General features: G+C 58.3%; 1 protein-coding gene across 12 annotated transcripts in view; it reads right to left on the reverse strand.

Annotated features, from left to right (window-relative positions):
- SPEG (striated muscle enriched protein kinase) overlaps positions 1–21082 on the reverse strand; it is a 56679-nt gene that overhangs the window by 20541 nt on the left and 15056 nt on the right. For 7 of the 12 annotated variants that reach the window (XM_060152028.1, XM_060152027.1, XM_060152026.1 and 4 more), the window contains 12 exons: positions 19284–19427; positions 18759–18941; positions 9635–9810; positions 9312–9400; positions 8214–8389; positions 5519–5779; positions 4236–4394; positions 3951–4140; positions 3621–3844; positions 1116–1235; positions 764–868; positions 28–234 (listed from right to left, as the gene is read on the reverse strand). In XM_060152028.1, the coding sequence (XP_060008011.1) occupies positions 28–234; positions 764–868; positions 1116–1235; positions 3621–3844; positions 3951–4140; positions 4236–4394; positions 5519–5779; positions 8214–8389; positions 9312–9400; positions 9635–9810; positions 18759–18941; positions 19284–19427 (2034 nt within the window). The other 5 variants (XM_060152029.1, XM_060152033.1, XM_060152036.1 and 2 more) reach the window with 5 other exon arrangements.

Below are 21082 nucleotides of genomic sequence, written 5' to 3' on the forward strand. Positions count from 1 at the left end.
CCCCGCTCCACAGAACCCCAGGCTCACCGCGGTCCAGCAGCTGCACGGGCTCAGAGGGGGGCGAGGGCTTGCTGCTGCTCTTGATGGTGGTGCTGAGGACCCGGAAGACGTGCTGGACCCCCTTACGCAGCCCGGTGGCCGCCCACCCAGGCTGCCGCAGGCCCGTGACCAGCGCCGTCCAGTGGTCTGAGCCCAGCACCTGGTGCTGCACAGTGTAGGTCAGGGCGTCCGGGTCTGGTGGGGAGGCAGCTGCTAGAGGCAGGCCTTGCTGGGGTGCCCCCCGCCCCCGTTCAGCTGGCTCGGGACTCAGGGATTCATCATCAGTCTGCTCTGAGGACCTGCCTCAGTTTCTCCTGTCGCTTCTGCCCATCCCCTATCTGCTCCTGCCCAGCCACAGGCCTGTCCAGGCTCAGAGCCCACGAGGTGTCGGGCATGGGATCCAGTTACAGGCATGGAGGGACCTTGACTTAGTCCCGATTCCTTGCTACTTCCTGAGGTAGGGAGACTGAGGCACAGAGCAGCAGGAGATCGTGCACAGGGAAGGAGAGGCGTTCCCCAGGACCACGACCCAAGCACCCAGTCCCTCTGAGAAGAGAAGGGCACGTGGCAGCCCCCCTTTCTCTCCTCTCCTGACCCAGAGCCAGGGCTCTGTCCACCGTGGGGAAGAGGCCCGCACCTGTAGGCCCCCCTGGGCCTTGCCCTCCTCTCCTGGTGCCCTCAGTGGCCCCGCCCCCACCCATAGCCCTGTGTGGCTGGGACCCACCGATGGCCATGTCGAGACTCCTGGGGGCGTTCCATGCGAGTGTGATCATCTTTCCGGTCACAGCCACTACCTGTGGGGCGCCATCTGGGGGGCCTGGAACCACATCTGAAAGCCACAGGTCCGCCATCCGCTGGGTCCTTTTGGGCTCAATGGCCCCGCAGGATCACCAGGCCTCCAGGCAGTGGGCTGGGGGCCGGGGGCACAGCCACGGGGGGCAGAGGCAAGGCCAGCCGGCTTCCCCGGGGGACCGAGGGGGAGGGAGCTGGTGTGGAGGCCCTGCCCTCACCCAGGCCCCTGGGTGGGCCAGAGGCTAGGCTGTGCACACAGCTGACCGGGAGGGTACCTGCCTCACCTGTGACGTAGAGGTGGGCATAGCAGGCCGCTTTGCCCAGTTTGTTGGCAATGACGCTCTTGTAGACGCCAGCATGCTGAGGTCCCACAGTGGGGAACACCAAGCGATGGACATCCCGGTCTGTGGGCGGGGTGGGACAGTGATACCGCATCTGAGCTAGGAGGATACTTTGGAGGGTGGGCCCATGCCCCCCAGGCCAGGCCCTTCACTCCCACCCGCTACAGGTGGAAGGGAAGGGTGGGGCAGACACAAGAAGGGTGTCCATCATGCAGCACACTCTAGGCCCAGGCTACCAAGTGCACACCTGCAGCCCCGCACCTCTTGCCTGTCCCTCCAGCACTACAGGCCCAGCCACTTCTCATCCTCCTCCCACGCCAGTTCACTCTCTGCGGGTTCCTGCCCTGGAGAGCCCCCTCTTCTCCATCCTCACAGCCACTGCCGGTCCCATCTCCAGCTCAGAGCCCATGAAAGCCTCCCTGCGTGCGGTCCACACCCCACCAGCAGCATCGCACGTGATCTCTCGATCTGGGGACCTTAATGGCATCTACTGCTAACCAGGTGGTCTCCAAAGCCCTCTGCCTAAACTCCCATCCGGCCTCCTCCTGCTGTTCCTACACGTCCTGACCCTGACCCACCATAAGGTCCCTGAACAGCCACATGAGTTCTTTCTCCAGGCCTTTGCTCACAAAATTCCTCCCTTCTGGACAGCTCTCCTCTTACCTAAGGCCTCTTTCTCCTTCAAGATGCAGTTCAAGTGAGTGTCAGCCCTGGGAACTCCTCCCCACACCCCTGGTCCCCTCTGCACCTCCATCTCTGACTCCCTCCCCGGGACCTCCAGCGCCCAGCCCACGGTGCTTTGGGTGGTCCTTCCTCTTTTCTTGCACACATCACGCCTCCTGTAAGCTCCTTAATGACAGAGCTTGTATGTCCTGCCAGGCCCAGAACTGGATGTGTTGCATGCAGTAAGTGCAAATATATTAGATTATAAATTACGGTAAGAGTTGTTTGCATTGTACCCAGCCCACGCCAGATACTTGACATACATTTTTTCTCCATAATCCTTTCAGCAACCCTGCAAGAGTATCCTCGTTTTACCAGTGAGGTCAGAGACATTAACGAACTTGTCCCAAGGTCACACGGCTAATAAATGATGAAGCCATGGCTTGAACCTGGTTCCCTCTGATTCCAAAGCCCTCTCCCTACACCGTGCTTCCTGAATGATGGTCAGGAGGCCATCCTTGGCGGGAGGTGAAGGGGAAGAGATCTGCACTGTCCTCTTTCCTTGACGTCAGGGCCATCCCCAAACACCCCCTCCCTTCTCTTAGCGGTTATCTCTGCATGGAACACCCACCCATTCATTCATCTCTGCTGACACTATTTATAAAGGAAGAGAAGCCCAGGGCTGCCACTGACCCCAGATACAGACAGAAGCAGAGGCGCCGGCTCAGATCCTAAGAAAGACACCCACCAGGGGCCTCAGAGCAGATTGAGAGATAGGAAGCCTGTGGGCTGAGCAAAGACAGTGGCAGAGGGGGTCAAGGGGAGGGGCAGAGCCGCAGTGGTGACACTGGAGATGGGAGGGGAGAGTGGGGCACGGGTGACAGGGGACATCCTGGTTAGGAAGTCAGACAGTATTCGTCTGCCTTTGGGTAAACCCCTGTCCCTCTGTAAGCCTCACTTTCCCCATCTGTAAACAGGGGTCATAGTACCTGCCTTACAGGCCCATGGTGAGGAAGGTGAGATCATCACGTCAGGCCTTTAGCGCTCAGGGCCTGGCACTCAGGAAACGCTTAAGAGAGGGGAGTTTTGTCACGTGGCAGCCGTAAGAGGAGCCCACCACGGGTCATGGGGTGGCACTGTCTGATGAGGCACAGGTAGACTTTCTCACACGAGACTCAGACTCCTTCAAGGATGGAACTGAGATACACCGTGAGAAAGTATTTTTCCCTGCTCTGTCTTCTTTATTTACTACTGAACAACCCTGGACCAAGCATCCTTTTGATGCCAGACACGACCCACATCAGGCTTTTCACTGGAATTTCTCAAGGGGCATCACTTTATCAACACGGATCACGACGGTAGCAGCAGTAACAGCAGTAACACTAAGATTTAACACTCACTGGCCCCGCGCTATTTGCCAGGCCCTGCTCTAAGCGCTTCTGTGTATTAACTGCTTCAGTTCTCCCCACAAGCCTACCACAGATGAGGAAACCGAGGCCTGAAGGGGTTCTGTAACTTGCCCACGGTCAGCAGCAGGCTGGACTGCCAGTCCAGTAAGTGCTAACAGAACACCGAGGCCCAGAGTGGTGACCCAGCAGATGGGCGCCATGTGGGCTCAAGGAAGGAGGCAGTGACCCCATAGCCTCTCTGGGCTCCCCTCTCCCAGACGCCCCATCCCTGACCAGGTGAGGAAAGGAAGGCCCGAGGGTGGGGAGAGGGGGCGGGCACTGCAAGCAAAGACGGTGCTGGAGGGGACACCCGCAGGGTCCCTTCCCGGACACCTACACTGTGTCATGCGCCGGTCATCGCTGCTCTGGATGCGGTGGCCATTGTGGAACCAGCTGATGGTGGGGTAGGGCAGGCCGGTCACCTGGCACTCCAGCATGGCTTCCTTGGCCAGTCCCACGTCCAGGTCCTGCAGCGGCCGCAGAAAGTCGGGCATGGACAGCCGCTCCAGCTCGCCCTGCTCCGGCTCCTCAGGGATGGACGGCATCTTCTCCAGCTTCGAGCTGTAAGAACCACACAACTGCCCAGAGGCCCGGAGCTGCACCTCCCACCACAGGGCCAGGGCCCCACAGAGGCAGCCCTGGCAGCACCGGGGGCCCCGGGCGGTACCTAGGGCCAGTGGCAGCCGTCCGAGGCTCCTCCACGTAGAGCTGGGCTGAGCAGTGGGCCTGGCCGTGGGCGTTGGTGGCACTGACCTCGTAGAGCCCCTCGTCCTCACTGCCCACGTGGGCGATGTGCAGCGAGTGCAGACCTCCTTCCTGCCGAAGTCGCAAGTTCTCGCTTTCCTCCACGGGACGGCCTGGGAGGGAGGGGCGGGCATGAGAGCAGCCTCAGCCAGGGGCCCTCCCCTCTGGCCCTGGGGGTCCCCCAATATCGCAGGGCGGAGGGCCATACCAAACTGAGTCCAGGTAACAGAGGGGGGTGGGCTGCCGCTGATCTTGCAGTCGAAGCGGGCTGCGCGTCCCTCCAGCACCTCTATGTCCTCCAGCAGCCACGTGAACAGGGGCGCCAGCGAGGGCCGCACTGTCAGCCGGGCGCTGCAGGTCAGCTCATCTGGTGAGGAGGGGTCAGCACTGGGGCAGGGAAGCCCACAGAGCCCCAGGCACCCCGACCCGTGGGTCCTGACCTCGTGCTGGGCAGGAAAAAGGAGCCGGGCCAGAACCTGGAGCCTGGGAAGAGCCCAGCGAGGTCCCAGGGCACCCGAGTGAGGCGATGGTTAAGATCTAAAGAGCGGACCATCTCAGGAGGCTGGCAGTCAGCAAGGGTGGGCGGCAGGCTGCCACGGCGGTTGGGGATACGGCAGGAGTCCAGGGCCTGGCCTGGCTCTTCTCCCCTCACCTCATCCTGCCCACCCAGGATGAATCTCAGCACAGCTCTAGGAGAAGGGTCTAGAAGCTGAGCCCACTCCCTCCCCCACACCCCTCTCCCCTACCCTTGGAACTCTCCTCTGTCCATGGGTCATGCCCACACACTCCCTCACCTGCACCCCAGACCCAGAGCAAATGCCCCTGTGCCCCACTCGACCACCCCACACAGAATCTTCTGGGGGAAATAAGAGCCCCTTACGCTGACCTGATCCTTTCCTGCTTACAAAGCCCCTCTAGTGTCACCTTAGGTGCTCAACACCACAACAAGATGAGGTGTTATCTCAGCTCTTCAAATGAGAACGAGGACCAGGTCAGAGATGTCGTTAATAATAATAATGGCTGACATTTGTTAGGTCCACACCTTGCCAGGTGCCGTGCTTTGTTCCTTACATACGTTATCTCATTAGTCCTATCGATCCCCCTATGAGATAGGTATTATGATCCCTTTTTACAGATGAACCGTCTAAAGCTCAGAGAGATGAAGTGACTCGTCCGAAGTTACGCGGCTGGTACGTGGCAGGGCAAGAACTGGAACCCAAGCGCAGGTGTGGTCACCACACTTCAGCAGCTGGCTCCCTAACAGGAACCACAGCGAACGCGGACACAGAACGTGCTGTGTGCCAGGTGCGACAACAAGTGCTGATTTATGGAGGCAGGTGTACAGCACCATCTCCCACCCCACTGCTCTCCTCCCAGGAGACGGAGCTCCCTTTCCTGGGCGTCTTATTCTGCGCCGGTCCTTCACCTCCACTCCCCTCCCTCCAGCTCTCGGGTGCCGGCGGCAGCCCTCTGGCCCAAGCGGGCAGTTACCTTTGGCCGTGCTGAGCTTGCAGGTGTAGACGCCACTGTCGTCCTCGTGCACAGAGGTGAGCAGCAGCTTGCATTTCCGGCCATCGAAATGCATCTTGCATTTGAGCAGTGCGGGCTGCAGCAGGCGGCCTCGGCACAGCCAGTCTACCTCCACGTCGGCAGGACCTGCCACCAGGCACTCAAACAGCGCCATCTCCCCGGCCCCCACGTCCACGTCCTGCAGGGGGGCCAGCACGGCCAGGGACCGGCTTTCAGGGTGTGCTGGGGGAAGCAGCCACAAGGGGCACACGTGGAGCAGAGAGACACGGGGCAAGGGAGACACACACGCACACACAGAGAGACAGACAGACACAGAGAGAGAGATGCATTTTGTTCCTTTGGAGACAGGGCAAGCCCACCCACCCAGCAGGCCAAGACAGCAAGGAGCTCCCAGGCCTGGCTTCAGGATGGCGATCCCACGTGGGACAGAGAGGGTGAACTCAGGGGAAGTGGGAGGGAATCAAAGGCATGAAAACTGAGAGGGCCACAGAGGGGCAGAGACGGCGGCGGAAAAAGAAAACACAGCACACCAGCTGGGTACAAACTGGACTTTATTTGAGCTAAGAAACAGGTACTTCTGAACACGTCCACACCCACTACAGCAGGCCCCGACTCCTGCGCCGAGCCTGGTTAACTCCCTCACTCCTAGACATAGCAGCCCTGGCCCTCGCCGTGAACAAGGGAGCCCCAAATGGGCCCTAGGCCTGCCCCGGGGCAGAACTCAGCCAGGCCTCTTCATCAGCACAAGGCCCAGGGGCCTCTGGCTTTTGGTCTCTTGTGAAATAAAAAGTATTGTGCCATCTGAAACCCATTTCGGGAATGGTCAGTGCCCCCTGATCCCCCTGTCCACAGCCCCCTGCCCCTCTGGCCCCCTCCATCCTATGGATGCCATGCCCTGTCCTCTCCCCCTCTGCCTCACCCCACACCAGCTCGGAGGCATCCTTCCCTGACTGTCACAGACACACAGACAGACAAACGGGAAGACAGACAGGGCCTGTAGCAGCGGCAGCACATGCACTCGTTGGGTGCTCCCCTTTGGGGACAGACTGGGGGGTGGTCTTGATACCCCTCAGGGCCGCCCTCCTCCTGGCACTCAGTCCGTGGGGGGGCTCCCAGCCTGCCCAGCCATATGTCCACTGGGGGAGGAAGGGTCCACAGGGGCTCATGAGCTATCCCAGAATGCTGCGTGGGTGGGGAGGGGAGGGGAGGCTGGGACAGGGTCCGGGCCGGCAGGGTCTGTGGGCAGGAGGCAGTGAAACACAGCGAGGTCCGAGAGGTGCCTGAGACAGGGGCGCGGCTCGGAGGGTAGCGGGGGGAGCGCAGGCGGCCCCTGAGCTCACTCGCCTGTGTACAGACAAAAACCTCAGTCAGCAAGCGGCAGGTTAGTGCAGCACACGCACACCCACGCAGCACAGGCACGCACGCGCACGCAGACCTGGCTAGGGCCCCCCTAAAACGGCCAGGGCGGCACTGCCACTTTCAGCTCCCCCAAGGTCAGCCCTGGGGTGAGGGCTGGCAGTCAGCCAGGTCTCCGGGGTTCCTGGGCAGGCAGAAGCCCTGGGCAACCAAGGGAGAGGCATTCCTAGGCGTCAGGGGCACCCCAAAGCCTGGGGGATAGTGGGAAGAATTCCAAAGAGAGAGAAGCACCGAGATGTGGGTTAACACAGAGAAGCAAGGCAGAGCCAGACCCTGGAGGGGAAGGAGCAGGTCAGAGAGTGGGGCTGGGTTCGGGGGGCTGAGAGCTGAAGAGTTCAGAGACAGAGGAGGTGGCAACCACAGGAGCCGGAGGCACAGGGCAGGGGAACTGAGGCTGGGGGGCCCAGGGAGCTGAACATGACTCTCAGCGTCCAGGCTCCAACAGGGGGCTGGGGGTCTTCTCAGAGCTGGCCTCTGCCAGGAAGAGAGCAGTGGTGGCTGAGCGTGGAGCTACCGAGGAGTTCCTGGCCCTGAACTGCCCACAGGTAAGGGTGAGTAGAATGTGAGGCAGACGGCCTGCCCTCACGAGGAAAACCATTACCCCCGAGGGCAGCCTGGCCAGGGCCTGCCGTCCCTGACGCCCAGAAGGCCGCCCGCCTTTATGCCCCGAGTCCGGGGGCCCAGCCCTCTCCACAGTTCCCAGCTCTGTTCACCCTGACACCCCTCGGGGCCCTGCGATGCTCCATGCCCAAGTCACTCCAAGGGTCCCTCCGGACGGGTCCAACTATCAGACACTCCCCACTGCCACCCCCAACCACAGTATCTTCTGCATAGCCGTGGGATGGACAGAGGAGGCGAGAGATGAGTGGGGAGTGGGTGTGAGGAAGGGGCCTGGCAAGGGCAAGGTGACAAAGGCTTGGAAGAGTGTGGGAGGAGGGCGGCCGGCAACAGGAAGCAGGGTCTCTCTGGCTGGCACCAGGGCAGGCGTGATTGAGTGTAGGGAAGGCAGTACTGTGTAGGAAGCTGAGCACTGAACAATTTGCTGTGTGGCCTTGGGCAAATCACCTACCCTCTCTGGGCCTCAGTTTACTCAAGTACAGCATAAGCAGCTGAACTTCCGGACCTCGAAGGCCCTCTCAGTTGTGGCATGCTATAACTAAGCTAGTGTCAAAGTTGACAACTGGGCAGGGACAAGGCGGGGTCCAGGGCAGGGGGTTCGTAGAGAGCGTGAGGTACTCACCTCTGACCTCCAGGCGTGCCTCGCACTGCCGAGCGCCATATTCGTTAACCGCCTTGCAGGTGTAGAAGCCGGCGTCGCCCCGCTCAGCGGCCAGGATCCGAAGCTGGCAAAGCCCACCCTCTGCCTCCTCGGCGAAGCGCCGCTGGTCTGGGCGCACGGGCTGACGGTTTCTCAGCCTGTCAGAGGGGCTAGAACTCAGTCCCTGGGCCCAAGGTCCTGACCTGCAGGCGTGGGGGAGTGGGGCTGCAGGCCTCCCCTCCCTCCACATCATCTGTCCACTCCTCAGACCTATCCCGCTGACTGTGGGCACCCCTCACCCCTGGGTTACGGGGCTAGCTTTTCACCCTGACTCTGCCATCCCACCCCTTCCAGGAACTTCCAGCCCCTCTGCCCACCTGGGTCTCTCCCCTCTTGGAACCTAACTGCACTCAGAGCAGCACCAAAGCTATTCAGATCTTAACAACTCTTAGATTTCATGTTTTGTTTTTATTTATTTTAATGGACAGATAGCTTTCCCACTTCCCAAAAGGACTATGAATGTTAAAAGATCACACTGGGGACTAGATAATCAATTAAAAATGAAAAAACAGAACCCAAACCAACAGAAAGCTAAGTAAACTGAGTAATCAAACGGCACCTGGGATGAAGCGCTGCAGCTGAGGCCCGAGTTTAACTCTGGACTCTGGCAGCTCAGACACAAATTGTCGTGTGTGGGCCTAGCACAGGGCTGGGCGCAGAACAGGCCTCAAAAATCACCCTATTGTCTAAGGATGGGTGTTGAGGTGGGAATGGCAGGGGACAGGCTTCTTCAGGAGTGAGATGACTCCTGGCTAGTCATGCCAAGCAGACAGACAGGAGACCACGTGTTACCCAAACCCCTCCCCAGAGGGGAAGCCCTGAATGAGCATGAACGCCAGGCAAGGGGCGGCAGCAGCATGTTGCGGGCAGCGGCACCACTGCACCTGGGATGAGGCCCCCTAGGGCAGATCACTGGGAAGTCCACAAAGGGTCCACTGCCCTCCACCCAAAGCCAGGCTTCACAGGGCCCAGCCTGGAGCGGGGGAAGCTGGCAGACGGTGCTCAGTGACTGCCACTCACCAGGAGACCACGGGCTTGGGCTCGCCCTGCACACGGATGCTCATGGTGACGTCTTGGCCTTCTCTCACTGACTGGTCCATAAGTGAGACCTGAAGGGGAACCCCAAAGCGTCAGGTGAGACAAGGCCCAGCTTTGGCTCCTAGGGGCAGGGGGATCTGGGACAGAGGCCTCTTCCACACCAGTCTAAGGCTGGCTCTGGATAAGAAGGGCTAACGGGACCAGGCTCCAGGCCTTGCCGGAGCCTGGCGTGGCCCCAAGACCAGGGGGCCACACAAAGGAATAGGGGCACCCAGGGATCTGGGGGCTGGCCTCAGGGATCTGACCTTGAAGGTGGGGGGCGCCTTGGAGCCAGTGTCGGAGGAACGGCGGTTCTGGCCAGGACTAAGCTTCATGGTGGGGGCTCGGGGCCAGGTCTCTCCAGGCTCTGGGAACTCCTCTGGGGGGCTCAGGTACTCCTCGTCAGAGGTGATAGGGCTGCTGAAAGGGGACGTGGACCCGCCTGGAGGAGAGACACAGGAGAGGTAGTGGCGTAGAGATGCCAGGGGAGAAAGGGGGGCAGGGAGACAGAGAGAACTGGATGGGACAGCCTGGGGTCAAGGTCCTGATAAGGTCTGCAATATCCCAGAACCCAGGAGCTCAGGCAGCTCCCACAGGCCAGCCCTGCCCTGACTTCACTTCCCCGGGGTTCCTACTCACTCGCTGAGTAACCTTGCCCAGGAGTTTCCTGTCCCTGAGTCCCTGACTCGTGCTCTACCACAGACTCTCCGAACCCTGACCCTGATCCTCCTGAGTGATGGAACCATAGGGAACAGCCTGGGGCAAAGGATTCAGGCACCAGAGGGGCCGTGGGAGACTTGGAATTCCACTGGAGCAGGGAACCCACATTCCCTGCACAGAACTGCAGGCTCCCAATGCAAGCAGTTCATGTCTCTGGACCCCAGAGTGGCACAACCAGGACACCTGTTTCTCGGGTGAGCCGGGCCTGGTGCAGAGGAACACACACCTCAGACAAGCCCTATCCTGACCTCAGTGCCAGGGCCAATGAGGCGGCACTGTCCAGCCAGCCCTTCCCCCGCTCCCTTCTCAGCTTCCTGCCCCAGATACCCCAGGGACACCTGTTGGCCCCATCCCTACAGCAGAGCCCCCAGAACTCTCAGGCGCTGGGAAAGCAGAGTTTGACTCATCCACAGAGAAGGGCGGCTCAGCCTGGGGAAGAGGAGGGGGCACCAGCGTTGCTTTGGGGGAGGGGTGTCCCCAGAGCCCTGATGCCTTCCCCTGCAACTGGCCAGGGGCCCAGCCTCACTGAGCTGGCTCCTATCTGACTGCCAAATACAGACATGAATCTGCCGCAGCCCCCGGCCCTCCTCCTGACCCCCCACCTCAAGCCCCTCTGGCTATGCCAGGGGCAGGGCTGCACCCCAACTCACCCCGAGACTCTGCACGCGGACCCCAGCCTGCGCTTGCCCCGAAGGCTCTGTCCTGGCACCAGGCCCTCCGGCTGCCTGCCCACTGCCCACCCCCCGCCGGCCGCTCCCCAGGGAGCAGAAGCCCAGCCCGCCTGGCCCCACTCACTCTGCTGAGGCTCTGCACTAGGTCCTGGGGGAGGGGAAGGAGCCTGAGGAGGGGAAGGAGGAGGTGAGGGCTGGCCAGGCCGGGACAGGCTGGGCGGCAGGCAGGCAGCTGGCTGGGGAGGTGGTGCCTGCGAGGCCACAGGCAGCCTGGGCCCCGGAGTGGGGGGGGGGAGGGGAGGGGAGGGGCAGCCAGCTGTATTTAGCCACCCTGCTCACTCCCAGGCAGCGGGATCTGCCTTTTCTCTCCTTACAGCTCCTGGACCCTGACAAACAAAGCCCCCTCAGTGGCACCTCCACTCAAAGGACGGGGGCCTCAGTCCCCGGGGAAGATGGCGGTGGTACTTTACTGCAGCGGCCAACGTGCTCGCAATGACCCATTTGTTTTGATGTGTCCACCAGAGGAGGTACTGACGACAAATGGCCCCTGTGGTGCCCCTTTCCCTGACCAAACTGCCAAGATCCCTGATGCTGCAATCCACACCAACAAGCCTCAAATACTCTGGCGCCGGGCCATACCCGGTCTACTCTGGTGCTAAGAATCAGAGAGCTGTTCAGCCTCCTTCCCAGAGATGCTGGCCCCTCAACTTGAGAGGCCCGGAATCCCACCTCTGCCTCCCCGTTCCTGCCACGGCAGCTTTGGCCCAGCAACCCTCCCTCCGCCCCCCGCCCCCCGTTCCTGGGTCTGCACCCAACCCCCCTCCTACAGGCTCTACCAGGGACCTGTTGGCAACGCTCCCCCACCCCGTCAGCCCCACCAGAGCCAACAGTCAGGAGGATGAGGGCTGCTCCCCTCAGTGACCCCTCACAACTACCACCCATCTGGACTTGGTGGCGATGGGGCTTGGAGAAGAGCAGCAGAGCAGGGGAGCCGCTGAGGAGAGGTCACATGGCCTTCTCCCGCCTCCTATCACCCATGCCCCAGGGCCACATTCCCAAGCTGTGACCCGTGTTTCCCAACACTCCCAGTGAAGAAGGGCGGGGGCGGGGGCACCATTCAGGTCGTCTGTCCTGACATAGGGGTGGAAAGGGAAGTCAGGATGGCGCTTGATGGGCCTCTGCTCCGGGCTGGGCCACTAGCTGATGCTGAGATCACCGGCACGGTCCCTGGAGGAAGACACTCCCTCCCCCTCTGGGGTCACTTCCAGGTTGCACGGCACTGAAGCAGCTCAAGGGCCCAGGGAGGGACTGCGCAGATTAGAGCTGGATGGGCAGGGTTTGCAGGCAGCCAGACAGAGACCCCTGGTGGTGTCTGGGGGAATAGCACCCCTAGGGGCATCAGGGGACCAAGTGATTCAAGAGTTCTCAAGCCCCTTAGAGAGGGGAACTGTTAGAGCAGCCCAGGCTGGACGCTCAGGCCCCAAAGGAGTCATAACTAGGCCTCTTCAAAACAAGGCAGTGGCCCCTCACCCCTCTGTACCCCCAGAACTGCAAGAACAAGGAGGCTGATCAAGGATTTGTCTCCAGCTCGCAGAGCCTCTGGGGCTCCAAATCAGGCCTTGGCGCCACCCGACTTTTCACTGGCCCCACTGCCAAAACCATCTCTGTCCCTATATCCCAGCCCCGCTCCACCCACAAGCCTGGCTCTCACTGTGGGAAACACAGTTACGCCAGCCAAGGAGACGGCAGCAGGTGCCCCCCAAATCTAAGATGCACATATGCCCGCCATGTGCTGCCCCTACACACTCTGTGCCCTTGTCTCGCCTTTCAACGCTGCTTCCAGGTCAGATTCATTTAATGAAAATAATGGCATTGGGGAGCCCACAAGTTGGGAAGCCCTTCATCTCCAGACCAGTGCATCTCAACATCCCCTAAGGTGTCCCCAGGATGGATATAGTCACAGCCACCTACATGAAAGGCGTCACACAGGGCCCTCTACATCAGGGTTTCTCAGAGTCGTCCCTGAACCACCCACATCAGGACTACCTGGGAGCCTGTTTAAACTATACATTTCTGGGCCTTACTCTGACCTGAAGAAACATGGGAAATTTGTTAAAAGGCACCCCCCAGGGTGATTCTTATGCACACAAAAGTTTAGGGACCCTCATGGGAGGAGGACAACCCAAAAAGGTAGTATCACTAAGTCTCACCTCACTCGGCTAACAAACTTCAAGGCCAGGCTCCGAACCTTGGAGGCCTGGCTCCACAGCCCACATGCTTCGCACTGACCACCTGGCCTCCCACCTGGCGTAAGGTCCCTGCCTCACGGCAGTGCTGCACAAAGTTCACCTGGCACCAGAATCGCGTGGAGTGCTCCTTAAATCACAGCTCGCTGGGCCCCAGCCCCAGAGTTTCTGATCCAGTAGGTCCGGCTGGGGCTGATATCACGTATCTCTAACACATTCCCAAGGTGCTGACGACGCTCCTGGTCTGGGGACCACACTTCGAGGACCACTACTCTGTGGTCTCCTCTGCCATCCCAACCTCCACTCTCAGGCAGATCCTCGTTACCCTTTGCAGATGCAAGTCCCGCCCAGCCTCTGCATGGGACCCAGGTTTTTCCAGGGCCTTGTGAAAGTCTCTACCCCCATTGCCACCTCACACACAGTCCCTGTGGTCCACTCAGCCCCTGACTGTCCAGGAGGGCCTCAGGTATGGCTGGAAGGGCTGCAGGGGTGAAGACACAGTGATGTCCTCAGGAACCTTCTGGCTGGTTGGGATGACAAACCAGATACACACATGACTATAACAGCAAGCACGAATAAGGTGGCAAGAGAGGGGCAGATAAGGGCCAGACAAGTACAGAGAGCAGGACATTGCTTTTGGCTCAGGGAAGAAGGGAAAACTGATGGAAGGGTGGTATTAGAATTAAGAGTTTGGTTTAAGCAGGAAAAAGCAGGTTTCCTAGCAGAGGAAACCATTTGAGCAAATGCTCTAAGGCAGAAAGTGTGTGCAGAGAACTGTAGCTCAACCTTCTGGCTCAGAACCGGGTAAACAAGAAAGAAGTGGACATGGAGTGTTGGAGCAGGTGCCTCCAGCCACCCTTGGGTCATCCTCAGGTCCAGGTGGTCAAGGCCAGGAGTGTGGCCTTCACTCTGAAGGCGAAGGGGAGCTCCGTGAGGTTTCTGAGGAAGGAGTAACGTGCTGGAGGTTCACAGCACGTACATAAATGGTCTGGCGGCTCACAGCCGGCTCTCCACACGCACCGTCTCAGGATTTCTATATATGTCTGCTGTGCAATCCCACCACGGAAGTGAGGGAAAAGAATGCACAGGGCTGGCCTGCAGCTGGGAATTTCCGCAGGTGCTGCCGTGAGTATCTCCCCTTGGAAAAGGAGAAGGGCTGTGCTGAGAATGCTTCCGTTTCAGCTTAAAATGGACAACGAAGCGGAGAGCATTTCACCTGGGCAGCCTGACCCAGCCATGGAAGTGGTTAACTCCCTACGTGTGTTACTTGGGGTTGCTGCACGTTTAGATAAATTGGCACCCATGATAGATTAGGTCCCCATTCTTCTTTTTCTTCTTTTTTTTTGGCCTTACCACACAGCTTGCAGGATCTTAGTTCTCCGACCAGGGATGGAACCCAGGCCCTCGGCAGTGAAAGCGCTGAGTTCTAACCACTGGACTGCCAGGGAATTCCCCACCCTCATTCTTCTGACAGCTGTGCGTGAGGACCCCCATTCTGAGGTAACAGCCTTGGGGAAGGGCACCGATTGGGGCCGACCTGCTTCTGGTAGACAGGAGTGGGGAGGGAGGGCTGAGTCGGGTCAAGGGACCGCACTGGTTTCTTAGATGCTGTCCAAACCCCCATCAAGGATGGACAAAAGGGCCGTGTGGCATTTCAAGATCCTCTCCATGGGCAGCCACTGCCTTCCCAAGGGAAAACCTGTAATTCTGCAGCAGCCGGCCAAGACCAGGGCCAGGAAAAGAGGCGGGCAGATGTTGATGCCGTGATTTCTTCTTCCTTTCCTTTCATACTCATGACCTCCAATAAACCACCTCTTTTCTGTTATGGTGGTGTTGGTCCTATAGGTGGGACCAGAATGAGCTTTGTTAAGCCTCATCCTCTGGCCAAAATGTCCTTAGCTAAATCATTAGCCCCACAGAGCGTCACAAATCTTATCAAGGAAGTAGCCCAGGAGTTACAATGAGTTAGATGAGAACACGGTGGCCAGCTGAGGGGAAGCATAGAAGCCAAGGTCTCAGCTGGACAATTCTAGAAACTTGGGCTCAAATATATGAGACCTGTGCCTGAGGGGAGGACTGAAGGCAGCAGGATGGAGGCCCGGGTGCACGAATCCTCTATATTCCCCCTACTCCTGACCAGAGCCTGCGGTGGGGGTGAGCCGAGGATGGGCACACCAGGCACTCAGGGAAACAAAGCAGGACCAGAGCCACGGGGAGGGTGGGGACTCAGAGAGGAAGGAGAGGAACCCTCCCCTCAGGCTGACCCACCCACAGAGGGCATCGATAGTCTCCGCCTCTCCACCCCTGCCCCAGGAGCTCAGGCTCACAATTCTACCTTAACCCTGAACCCTTTCAGAGTAGTGGGAAAAGGGATGGTACAGCACAGTAGTTAGGAGTACAGGTTTGGGAGACCCAGGGACAGGGCTTCATTTCACGACCTGGCCTCCCAGTGGCCTTCGCTCCTAGAGCTGAGCACACCAACAGGGTAGCCACTAGCTTCCTTAGACTATTTCAGTGCACTTTAACTAAAAGAAAATGGAAAAGTCAGCTCTTCAGTCACACTAGCCGCACTTCATGTACTCAACGGCCGGCCGCATGTAGCCAGTGGCTACCCTTTAGTGCACGTAAGAACATTTCTATCACCGGTTCTATGATTAGTGATGCTCTGGAGTAACTTGCTAAAGCTTTCCAAGTCTCAGCTTCCTCATCTGTAACATGGGCGTGATAATAGAGGCTACCTCCCAGTGGGGGATTAAACGTGATAACCCAGCCAACACAGGGCCTGATATGCACGAAGCATGCAGTAGATGCTAAGGAGTCGTGTCATCTTATTCTGCCATCCGTACTAAGTTTATCTGCTTCCATCACCCTAAATCACCTGGTGCTTCTAACATTCTCAGGCAGATCATAGATGCTCCGTAAAGGCTGCTGGCCTTGTGCTGACTCTGTCACTTTATGCTTTCATCTTCCCATCTGTAAAATGGTAATATTACTACCTGAGATGTCCCTCTTCAAGGGGTATACATGGTGCGGTGCAGCTCAAGTAAGGGAAGAAATGTGAAAGGGTTTGGAAAAAAGTATCTGGCACTCTCCAAACACAAGAAACTACTTAGAGAGATGTAGCACTCAGCACCCAATTGGTGCTCACTAAAGGCCTGTGTGATGGGTGCGGGCAGCATTGAGAATGCTTAGCTTTGGTTAAGCACACCTCCCACACTCCCCAAGCCCCCGCCCCAATCCACACACCCGCTTTGGGAGCATGACCATGGTCTCCGCAGTTTACCAGCGGGGTAGAGCAGGCTGGGAGGGAGCCAGGGCTGGGGTGGGGCGGTCAGAGGCAGTGAAGACAGGCTCTGCCCCCCAGATCGCAGCACCCAGGGAACTACCTCTTCAGTTCTCCCTGTTCCCGAAGTTTCCAACCAGGAACTGAGATCTGTGGGATCTCAAAAGCTGGTCCTGTTGAGGGGGGAACCCCAAGAGGTCACTGGGAAGCCAGCCCTGGTTAGCAGTGGGGGCTGTGAGGAGCAAGAAAGGGAGGTGGTTCCGTGAGGCCTCTTCCCACAAGACGCTATACACTCCCTCCCCCAACCCGCTCCACTCCCAGCCACGGCGCACACACCCTTCCCTTGCTCCGCCCCCTCACTCCCGACAGACAGACTCCAGGCGTGGGACCCCCTCCCTTGCCTAATGTCTGTGCCACCCACCGGTTCCGCCCATTTCTGCTGCTCTCTGGGTCCACTGGCCCCCGTCCAGCTGCTTTGGACCAAACAGTGCCTTGTAGGGTAAGAAAATCTGCTTTTTCCACGACAGCCAAATCTAGACTCACATGCCTGCCCCTCAAGCCCTGGGGCCCTCCAGCCAGCCTGACTTACAGAAGCTGTTCCCTGGCTGCAATGCCTGGTACAGCTGACTCCCGTGATGAAGCTTTCTGGCTCCCCGGGGTGGAGGAGGCACAGAGATGCTGTGATGGGCTGAAGACCCAGGGACTGGGAAATATGGAGGGACTGCAGGCCTGGCAAGGGCAGGGGAGGAGTCCCCAAGGCACAGACAGTCTGAAGAAAGGGCAGAAGAGGAAGAAGCAGTTTCCCAGCAGCCTCGTGCAAACCCATGCTCCTGTGCACACCACCCCTTAATGACGCTAACAACTAACATTTATCTACAGTTTTACAGTTCATAAAGCTCGTTCACACATTTGCTTTCATTCGTAAGGACGGTATAATTATCTCTGGTTTACAAATGAGGAAACTGAAGTGCAGGGAGCTTCTGCGTGGCGAACGCAGAACTCCCAGTCAAGTGCTGACAGCTGCCTTGCCCAAGCCTCCTTCCCAACCTTAAAAGGCTCCCAAATGGCCCCAAGCCAGTATTGGGGCAACCCGCTCACAACCCCGTGCCAAATCTCAGCCCAAGCCAGGTATTGACCAGAGTCCTGGAGCCAGGTCTGAGCCACCTAAGGGGAGCTGGGAGCTGAGTCAGAAGGCAGATCCCAGAGGTGATGGAAGGACGGAAGCATGCAGTGGAGGGATGGGTATGATTCAGCGTGGCGGGAGGGGTGAGGAGAAGGAGAAAGCCTAACACACGGGCTCCTGGGAGGTGTACATAAGCTAAGGAAGAGGGAGGCCTGCAGTCCTGCAGAGCCAGACATGTGCGGCCCAAAGGATCTAATGCAGGACTGGGACTCAGGTCAGATGCCACCAAGAACTCCCCAATCGTGAAGGTGCTGAGGCCCCAGGACCACAGCAGATCGGGCTCTGTAATCTTGCCTCCTGCAGCACTGAGTGAAAGCGGACAGAACAGTACGTGCTGTTCCCTCTCCAGGCATGCCCGGCCCCACCCGCTGCCCATCTAATTCCCAGGCCCCTTCAGGGCTCTGATGTCTCTCAGTCCAGCATCCCACAACACTGACCGACCACTTGGCTGTCCTAGGCACTGAGTTCATCTGCCCTGCACTGTCCGCCAACCCAGGTCCTCTGATCTAAGTTCACTACCCAGTGATAATATCCTTAAGGGTTGAGTCTGAGACTTTTCCTCCTGGAACACCCCCCACCCAGCCTCACCTATCCGCCCCCCCCACTCCCCGCCCAGGGCTAGCACCTTGTCAGGCCCAGCAACCTGAATGACTTGAACTGGCCATGCACACTGACACCACTCCTCAACCTGAAATAAAATGGGCTTAAATCCAAAGGAAGTAGTCTGATACCCAGAAAGGACTTTCATAAAAATAGAAAACGAGGTAGCCTCAGCCACTGCCACCTCCCGAAAGGCGCTCTCAGCTGCACCTTCTTTAGGGCTCTGGGTTCCACAGAAAGAGCAAGGGAGTGGGGGAGGGCTGTGGCACTTAAAAGCATCTCTCTTTACTGCGGGGGTGGGGGTGGGGAGGGTGACCGTTGTAGACAGGAAATGGCCTCAGAAGACTCCTGATGGCTTTTAAGCCTTTTGAGCTGGGAGACTCTTTTTCTCTGAGACTGAAGAATAATTTGCTTTCTCCACAGGACCCTGATCAGGAAAATGCCATGGGAGGATGGCATTTAGATGATGCTAAAGACGAATTTCAATGACTTCATGAGTTGGCCCATCTGGTGTGTGCCCTGGGAATTCGGCCCCTGCCCTGAGGCCAGGGCCATTTAAAATGCTTCCACCAGAGCAGCCAACACGCGGGAAGAGACTGCACACTGGTTGAGAACCCAAGCTCCAGGCTAGGAATGGGAAGGGTCACTGCTCGCCCCACCCGGCCCCAGGGCCCGCAGGCTCCCTACCAGGTCTCACGGCCAACACAGCAGCACAGCTGGCCTGGCCCAGCTCGTTGGTGGCAGTAGCTGTATAGCTCCCTGAGTCGGCTGCCCGGGCCTCGCGCAGCAGCAGGGTGTGCCGCTCGCCTTCGGCCCGAATGAGAAGGCGGCCATCACTGCGCAGCGAGGACCCATCCTTCTGCCAGGACACTGTGCGGAAGCAGCGGGATAACTAGGTTGCCGTTGCCCAAACGGGCCCACTAGGCCTCGCCCCACCCCACACAGAGCCCACGGCACTCCTCTCCCACCCTAGGGAAACCCGAGGAATGCCCCTGAGTCACAGAAGCCCAGGCCTGCCCTCCCCTCTCTCAAGGGATTCTGGAGAAGCTCCCCTAACACACACACAGAGGAGTCCAGCCAGCCCCATGGAGCAGATGATCTCCCCTCTTCACCCACCCTACCCCGCCCTCTGAGGACTGGGGTGGGGGGTAGGGAGGGGGGGATCTCCCCTCCCTCTCTCAATCTTAGCCTGGCTCCAGGCCTAGAGCTCACCTTGGGGTGGGGGGTTGGCGGTGACAATACATTTGAGCAGCACATCCGCCCCCGGGGCCACCACCGCGTTCTGCAGGGGGATCTCAAAGGCTGGAGCCTCCAGGGGCTCCTCTCCAGCAGACACGTAGGAGTCATCCGAAGACTCTGCCGGAGACATGGGTGACAGGGTAAGGGGACACGGTCCCTGTGGGGATGACTCGGGGAGAGAGGGCAAACGCAGAGAGAGGGGCTTCTAGAAGGCAAGGATTAGGGAGCAAAGGGTCTCTCTCCTGAATGTCCTGAGACAGAAAAGAAAAGAAGACAGAAGGGAGTTCTTAAACGGGACAGGGCGGCCTGGACTCTACAGTGGTTTGGCTGCTCAATTTCAGCCACAGTTAGAGTGCTGGTTTCTGGAGGACGACAGGGACTGTGCTGTGTATGTCTTTACACAAATCAGTCATCAGGGATGGCAGATCAGGCCCTGTGTAAGGTGCTCTCAGGGGCACAAGACTTCACAAGCTTCCAAACAGACAGAAGACAAACCAACAGCAAACCAAGACTTGAGCAATGACAGTGTCACAGGGCCACACGTGATGAACTATCAAACTAGTGATGCCACTGGATTCAAAAGAGGGAGTGGCAGGTGCTTCCGGTAGCCATCTGAGAGGACTCACGAAGATCAGCTTAGATTGTGTTCATTCATCAAACAGTAACACTGCACTTGCTGCTTACTCTGTACAGGTACCAGGGACACGACAGGAAATAAGACACAGTCCCTGCTTACGGGAAGCTTGTACACACAGAGATCATAAAACTCCACTGTTGTGGATTTCTCTGGGTATTTTCTAATTCTGACATTCTATAAGCTAGATTAAAGCACAGCGTATGTAGCCAGAAGAACAGAGAGGATCCCAATTATGCTGCTTTCTGGCTACATAACCTTGGGCAAATTAGATAAGCTCTGTGCCTCAGTTTCATCTATAAGATAGAGCTGATAAATAACACCCAACATCTTGCAGAGCTAACATACAGATTAAAATAAAGTAACACCCCTCAGTGCCCAGTTAACACAATGCCTGGGACATGGCTGTGGATATGCAACTAGGTGGCTAGCAGGACCATGAACAGATTCCTAATCATCTCTAAAGATTTTGAGACAGTAATACTAAAATGAAAAATAACGTGATTAAAAAAAAAAACCAACCAGGGGTGGTACAGGCACTGAAAGAGACACTGACAGGGCGTCCTAGGAGCAGGGGGTGGAGGCATCTGGCCTGAGAAAGCAGCTGAGGTGGGAGCGAGCGAAGGACGGCTTCCTCTGTCTCGCTCCAGGAATGGCCCCAAGTTGATGTTCAGTTAGGCAGAGTTAGGGGCGGCAGGGGCATTCTGGCTACTGGCCACCACCCACGGGAAGACTGAGAGACAACACACAGTCAGCTCAGCCACGCAGGGACTCAAAGATGGGAGAGAGGAGGCGGCTAGAAGGCAGGCTGGGTCAGATCTCAACAGCTATGATGGGTCAGGAGATGGTGCTGGGATGGGAAGGTAAATATTGAGAACTGGTTGGCCCAAAGCTCACCTGTAATAGGGACATGACCAATTATTTATTGAGACGGGCTTCTGTCTCTTCCCCCACAGAGGGGTGGGGGGTGGAGGGGCTCCTTAGGTTCCCACAGTACCTCCCCCCACCATTAGGTCCACCGTTAGGGCCAGCAGGCCACTGGACTCAGGGGGCCTATAGCAAACACTGGGCACCAGGTCTCTACTCACACCTCGGCTCCGCCCAGCCTCCAACAAAACACTCTCACACTGCCTCACCA

This window comes from Lagenorhynchus albirostris, chromosome 6 (genome assembly GCF_949774975.1).
Source record: "Lagenorhynchus albirostris chromosome 6, mLagAlb1.1, whole genome shotgun sequence".
Classification (NCBI taxonomy): Eukaryota; Metazoa; Chordata; class Mammalia; order Artiodactyla; family Delphinidae; genus Lagenorhynchus; species Lagenorhynchus albirostris.